We start from the raw sequence: 7706 nt of genomic DNA, 5'->3' as shown, positions 1-7706 counted from the left end.
TCCGGACGCGCCACATCACCCGGATGCACCGGGCCCTAAGTGACGTGGCGCGTCCGGATTCGCCTCCGGACGAATCCGGACACCGCACGTAATAATTTGCCGTCAATCACACTGGTGAAGTAGTCAATATCTCAGGCTGTTGCTGCGCATTGTTTCTGAAAAATGGCAAATCAACAAGAGGAAATGAGAAAGCCCTCTGCTTTTCATGTGGCAGTTTCTCAAATTCAATAGCTTGTTGGCCATCAACAGCTTCCTTCCCATCTCCTTCAGCAAATTTAAGGTCATTGAGAGCTCTTCTTGCATAAATGGTGAAGGCTACAGTTAAGACAACTGCAACAACAAAGGAGAAGATATTGTAAGCTATCTCCAGAGGTCTCATCCTGTAACTTCCATATTGCATGTCGGCTAGAGTTCGAATCAACCGCCCGCTGTATCAAGATAAGAAAAGATGGATTAGGAAGAAGATTATTCTCAAATTTAGTGTTGAAAATACTTATGGCCCTCCAATGATAGTTGAAGAAGATGCCAATCTCAGCCTCCAACTCTTTCATTGGGTTGGTTTCAGCATTTTAAGAAGTTTAGTAAATTGTGGTCTTCAGATTGAAATAAACTTTTGAAAGAGTTCTAATAAATTAACACAACATATTTAGATGTTCAAAAATAAGTTCATTTGAACTGTATAATTTAAATGGTTAACTAAAAATTACAAAAGAAGATGATTAATTAGATATTTAAATAAATATGTGTTCTTTAAATAAAAAAAGTTCAGAAAAGGTTCAAAATCAACCAAAACATTTCCCCATGATAATTCATATCATTCGGCTTATCCCAATTTTTTGGGGGCAAGCTATATGAATCCACGTTTCTAATTTTTTTTAGGCTTCGTTTGTAACAGTTTTCTTAATGCTTTGGAAAGCTATTTTTTAATACAAAAATCTCTGAAAGCAGAGAAAAAGTTGTGGTCTAAAGTTGTCCCAAATGAAGCCTTAAACTTTAAAATAACGGCAACCTCATACTAACCCTCGCTACCTAGTGGTGAAACCAAGGAGTTGGGTGTGCCTATTGCCCTCTTAAATTTGAGAAAAATCTCATATAACTATGTATAATATGAAAGTTTTACTTTTAAATTCTCATATAATTATGTATGTCATAGAAACTATCTCCCATCAATTTTGGGTAAAATCTTTTCATTCCCTTTCTCATTTGAAATACTAATTCCACCATTGCTCTCACCCTTTCAAAATCCAAGTTTGTGACCGAGCAAGATGGTTTCTTTAGTAAAACCTTGCCCGACCAGACAAAATTCTCATACATCACACGTGAATAGTCTCTTGACTAGGAGCTATTATTCTGTGCGGACACCGGACGGGAGAACCGTCCCGTTAAATGCTGGGTACCCAGCAGTACCGAGGGGTATCGAGCGTGGGTACCAAGCTGGCTACCCAGCAATGGGGTAACGTGGCGCATTTTTATTGGTCTCCGGACACCCTCCGGACTCCGCACAGAATAATAAATTCTTGACTAGAGCCAGAAAATAAGTAGAGATGAAAAGTAGTCTGACCTGTAAATGTAGATGAAAGCTTCAGGTATCATCCCAGCTATGGAACCACAAAGATAAGGCCCAAACCTCATATCTGTAACCACAACACCATAGTTGAATATTGTGTATGGAAAAGGAGAGATTCTGAAAACCGCAACAACTCGAAATTGTTGAAACCAGTTTCCTTGTCCAGCTAACCGTATTACAGATGCCTCTCTGGGCCATCTCATCAGCCATGCCTGCATTTCCACCGAACATTTCATGAGTTGGTTGCCCTTCATGCAAAACATTTGGCTCTTCTTGATTTGCAGGAGTTGGAGGAAAAGTATATGCTAGTTATAATACATGTTGGGTATTTGATTTATTGTTAACAGGACATGAGATTTACTTAAGAATTGAGATCAAATACATATTCCTTTTTACAATTTTGAAACCTACTAAACTGCAAAAAAACATTTTTATCGGACATTACTGTCACTTACATGCCCATTCACATGAGAAACAACAACATCAAATCTTTGTCCCACTACGTGGGGTCAGCTACATGAACTCTTTTTCTCCATTGTGTCTTGTTAAAAGTCAAATTCTCGTTTAAATCTAATAAAGAAAGATCATTTCTAATATTTTCTAACCAAGTCTTTTTAGGTCTACATCTACCTTTCTTAACATAAGTCAAATCTAATACCTCTACTTTCCTAACCGGGTCATCGGAAGGCCGCTGTTCTATGTGACCAAACCATTTAAGTCGACTCTCTCTAATCTTATCTTCCGCTGGTGCTACTCCAACCTTTTCACGTGTATGCCCATTCACATGAGAAACAAAAAATTAATTTCCTCCAATCAGGAAAGAAAAGTTGAGACCTCAGCCAATCAAAGAAGTGGGACAAAACAACTTTCAATTCAATTCCTTCATCATTTTGACTACCATTGCCTTAACATTTTCTTTGCTGTAATTCCTTCAAACCAAACAAATTGTTTGTGTGATAGAAGAAAGTGAATGAAAAGACTTACATGTAGTCGTTCGCGAAATAATGAGCCAAACAAATATGGCAAAACCATACCAATGGTAGTTCCAACCATGATTATTATAAATCCAAACCCATAACCAAAGATCATTCCTGCCAGCCACATGGAGGGGCCTGAAGGAAGGAGAACAACTGGGAAAAGAGCCATAGAGGCCACAAGGATGAGAGCAAGAACGGGCCGACCAAATGCAGTTGCTTCCCATTTCATAAGTGGAATAAGAACCTGCAACATAGTTTTAAGGCATAAAACAGTCGATCCTTAGAAATATCTTTGTATATATATACAGGAGTCCACCATCAGTTAGTAAATAAATGACAAGAAAGCTATGTGATTAGCAGTACTAAATTCAACTTGGACAGTTTAATATGTTAGAAAATAAGCCATAAAATCATTATTAAAGCGCTTAAATCTTATTTAATTACATCACAAAGTATACACCAACATATCACCAAATCAATTGATGGGAATAGCAATAGGAAAAAAGATTTTTTGAGCACACAAAAACTAAGGACTTGTAAAGAAATTCTAAAGCTGGTAATACCTTCTCGAAAACAAAAGGAATAGCCCATTTCACAAAAAAGAAACATAGTATTATCAGAAGCAAGCTGCAAAGTAAAGCCTTCATCCACCACATAAATGATCTGCGCTTTGTTGTTTCATGGATTGATACTTCTTTGGTAACATCTGTACTAGTCTCGGCAGGTTTAACAAGCCTTGCATACTCATTTTCTTCCCTTGATTGTAGTTCATTACTTTCAATAATCTTACTGAAATCCTCAGGTGGATTGATCATCTTTGAAGTTCAGAAATCTGCACAAAAAATTGAATGAAATCATAAAAAATGAACAGGAAAACCTTAATAAAGTTAGTACGCTAACTGAAGTCTTTTTTATGGAAATTAGCAACAAAAAGCACTAACTTCAACCCCTAGCCTTAAGTAATATATTGGCTTTTAATGAATCATGATGATACCCATGAAGAAACAAATATTTTATGATTACTGAATGAAATAAGAATATGAAAGAGAGAATCATTATCTGAACAAAATGCATGTAGCAGCTTGAGGATCAGACAACTATTATGTATATAACTCATCAAGAAATATGAGGCATGGCAACATCTAAATCGAAAGCCTTCAGACCATATTTTCTTGTGTTCAAACTGCAAGTGCTAAGGATTCAAGAGATACTCGCGAACGAGCACACCACCACCACCACCTTCATGAACACCAAATATCTAAGAAAGTGCTCTTCAGGTGAAGAAATCTATCAGCTCCAATGGTCTTGATGTAGAACAAGACATGTATTAAGGTTACTTTGGTTCATTTTAGCTATTTTGAATTATTTCTTAAATCCGATTTCTTTTATAAATTTGAATTCCATGAAGAATAATAAATTAGACTATAATTTCATTGGGATTATAAGATTTATATTGATTTAATTTTGAAATAGTTTAGATATAAACCTATCACTATAAAAAGGAATAAGAAAGTCATATGCTTCATTATTTACTATTCAATGTGAATTGAAAGCAACTCCTCACATCAAATCTCCTTTCATATCACATATTTCCTCTCTCCTAAAATTGTAAAATTAGAACTCTCTCTCCTCGTGAAATTGCAAAGGCCAAATCAAGTTTTGAAATTACACAATTGGGGCCTTGAGGTGTTTTCTTCCTGTGAGTCGAGGCATAAGCCTCACGGTATTTGAGGAGTAAGCCTCAAAATTAACTCATAACATTAATAAAAAAATATATATAATAATAAGTAATATACTAACATCAAAGTAAGATATTAAATTAAAATTATAAAAAGTCAAAGTAATACCATTAAAATCATAAAAGGCTACAAACAATGGAAAATAAAAAGTATCTCCCACTCTTAGTTCAACATAAACAAATAGCCTAAAATTATAATTTATGAATTCAAAAGTGTCCCGCATTCTCATTACTTACAGGGTCTTCGTTAGAATCATCATTACAATTAATTACTTTCCCACTTTTCTCATACTAAAAATAAAAAAAATTGATTTCTAAGAACACGAGGAGAGGCATTGGAGGAGAAACAACAATAGCGTGCAATAGGATCGGTTTATAATATATTGATAATAATTTTTACACACAAAATCCTCACCTTCAATCGCTAATCGGTTCTCCCATACATTAGAGCCAGAAAATAATTCTACTATTGAGAAGTCCAAAAGATTATCCATGTGTCATGATTGCATCTTTTACCATTTACATGCATGGCACTTCCCAACACTTCCCAACCCACTTGTATTGGTTGACAATCTATATGTGATATCAAATTATGCTTAATCCTTTACATATCAAGAGCTCCATCTATAAAGCCATTTAGGAAAAAGTATCTATCTATGCAGCTGATAGCCAATAACAGAATGATGGAGAAGCACTAACCCTAAAATACATGAAGAAGTTGCATTTAAAAAAAAATCCAGCATCCTCAAAAACACTCGTTTCAAGCTTGTAGGGCTCTTGAGTAAGAAGCACTAGACTGAAGGCCCCTCAACTATTAAGGAAACTGTTTCCTTTAGCAATTAATGGGCATACAGATGAAAAAAAATATCTTCCTCAAGATTTGGAGCCTGTTAATGGATTCTGTTAGCTTTATCAATTTGTTAGAAGAGCTATATATGACAAACCCTACCAGAGAAAATAGATGACCTTACTTGAACTTAAGGAATATAAAAAGGAGAGGAAGATAGAAGAGGCAGAAGCTGCACTACTATTTTGTAGATATTATTTAGGTCGCAGACCTAAGGTATCCTCCAGAAGATCAAATATTAACTCATGAAGCGTCAAAAAAATACACAACTCAACTCCAAATGCTCTTCTTGAAGCTCCAGAAATCATCTAAGACCAAGAAGAAAGGCCTGCAACCCTAACAGACCTGATCCAGTTTCCAAAGTTACATCTAGATTGAAATAGGGTACAAATTCTCTCTCCTTTTCTTTCCTATTCATTGAAAGCAAACATCCTGATTCCTAGGGGAATGATCCACACAAGCGAAAGCCGAAATTTTTATCAAAACAGGAAAGATTTCGTACCCTAATTCCTCGGAGGACTCAAAATACCAATTCAAAGAGAATTTTTTTTCTTAATTACTTCCGAGAATTAAAGCAAACATAAAAAAAGGAATTTCTTCAAAAAATAGCGAGGAGAGAAGAGAAATCAATGTTACCGGTGATGAATCGATGAAGGAAGAACGCGAATCCGTCGCCAAGAATGGTAAAGAAAAAGTTGAAAGGGCAGCTTAGAAGAAATCAGAGCTCGGTGGGCGTTTGGTGAAGCCAAGAATTCAAAGGTGGACTCTCCAAATTAACGTTTTTATTACTTTTACTAATGATTTGTTAATGGAAAAGCGGGAGAAGATTTATTTTGGCAAAGTCTGCCAGACTGCCTGGACAGAGACGATTAACTCACTCTTACAAATTCTGAAAACGCTAACTTTTTCTATAATTTGTATTGTAATCCAAAATGGACTTTTCAACAACAAAAAATTTAAAAAATAAAAAATAGTAACGATGACTTTCTTCGAATGCACTCAGGAGTCAGGTGGCATCGGCTTCTCAAGCAAGTGCCTTGCTTGCCCATGAAGATCCTTGAATTTAGAAAATTCTTTTGTGAAAATATTTTTATTTGTTTTTATTCTTATAGAGAAGTGAGTGCCTTAAAAATTATTTTTGGTGTTGAGGTTTTCATGCAGCTCATCTTGACCTCTTATTTCAAAGTTTTGACTTTTAATTATGCAGAATTTAATGAAGTAAGAGCCTCATGAAAAAAAACCAATCAATCAAGTGGTGAGCTAAATGAATATATTTATTGCTACTACTTAAAAATAGTCATAGAAAAAGCATGCATACTCTCGGACCCGTGTAGGATCCATTACCAATTATAAAGCTCAAGTTGTGAAAAAGAAAAAGAACTTGAGAATGATAAATAGTAAATAACGAAGTGTGTGATTCAAACTCATGAACTTTGTTGAATCTAGATTTGTCTAAGGTGTGGTATAAAAATCATATTCCTAGAACTGTGAGAAAGGGGGAAAAGAAAAAATATGAGAGAAGGGTGTGAGCTTATGAAGTCAAAAGCCAAAAGAAAGACTTTGAACATTAAATTGCTAGTATCAATTGTATAAGGAATTGGATATAGGCCCAAATTTTTATTCTATGAGACTAATAATCTAAAGAGCGGGGAGAGAGAGAGAGAGAGAGAGAGAGAGAGAGAGAGGAGAAAAGTCCCAAAAATGATTTTTTTGCTCTTTATTTACAAGACTTTGGGCGCTCCAAGAAGGGCTAAATGATATGAAAAATATAAAATTCATACATGAAATATATGGCCTAAAGTGTAGTTAGCTATGGTACATCAAACACATAGGTAGCTAGGTTGATAGACATTGCAAGTCTTGACATGCATGATGGTTGCCTCAAATATTGCAGGAGGACTGTCCATTAGTGATAATTACTCAATTGATGAAAACATCTATCAATGGTAAGTACTCAATTGATGAAACAACAATGATGCTTTTGGAGGTTGTCATCTTTATGAGAAGTTGTCACCTTAAACAAGCTACCCATTGAAGTCGTTGATTCAGTAATAAACCACATAGGTCATTGAATCGTTGAAGCACATGTCACTTGTTGGGCAGAGTGGCTAAGGTTCCAAGAAGCCCTGAATTGATGAGCTTGCTAAGCACTTCAACCAATGAGGCTTGAAATTGGCTCTGAAATTTTGGATGAATTTTTAGTGCCTTGATTCTCTTCTATCTTTAAAGAGTCGTTCATAAAAACAACAAGAGAATATAAAAATTAAAAAAAAAAAAAAAAAAAAAAAAAATAAAAAAAAAAAAAAAAAAAAAAAACATGAATATTTTTTGTGTCAATGGTTTTAATTATTTAGACTTAACAACAAATAATAATTTTTATACATAAAAAATTCTATGAATACTTCCTTGCTCAATCACGCTTATTCTATGACTAAGGAAATTCTTAGCCTTTGTAAAACCATGCATGCCAAAGTTTTTTTTAGGCGATACATAGCTCCTTTCTGGTCCAAAGAAAACCAAAAATTTGGGGCTAAGGAGGCTTACAAGACTTTTTCCCCTAAACCCTAAACATCTTCA

General features: G+C 35.0%; 1 protein-coding gene across 1 annotated transcript; it reads right to left on the bottom strand.

The window, feature by feature from the left end:
* Positions 1-6: 6 nt before the first annotated feature.
* LOC110102814 (transmembrane protein 64) lies at positions 7-6079 on the bottom strand. The gene is made up of 5 exons (XM_020831297.2): positions 5766-6079; positions 3108-3376; positions 2552-2788; positions 1562-1779; positions 7-428 (listed from the first exon to the last, which is right to left on the bottom strand). Exons 2-5 carry the CDS (start codon positions 3357-3359, stop codon positions 107-109), a joined length of 1029 nt encoding a protein of 342 aa, XP_020686956.1. The 5' UTR covers positions 3360-3376; positions 5766-6079; the 3' UTR covers positions 7-106.
* Between the last annotated feature and the right edge of the window lie 1627 nt (positions 6080-7706).

The sequence above is a fragment of the Dendrobium catenatum genome, unplaced genomic scaffold (genome assembly GCF_001605985.2).
Source record: "Dendrobium catenatum unplaced genomic scaffold, ASM160598v2 fragScaff_scaffold_1117, whole genome shotgun sequence".
Classification (NCBI taxonomy): Eukaryota; Viridiplantae; Streptophyta; class Magnoliopsida; order Asparagales; family Orchidaceae; genus Dendrobium; species Dendrobium catenatum.
The sequence above is the reverse complement of the archived record's forward strand: the minus strand, read 5'-3'. Positions and strand labels throughout refer to the sequence as shown.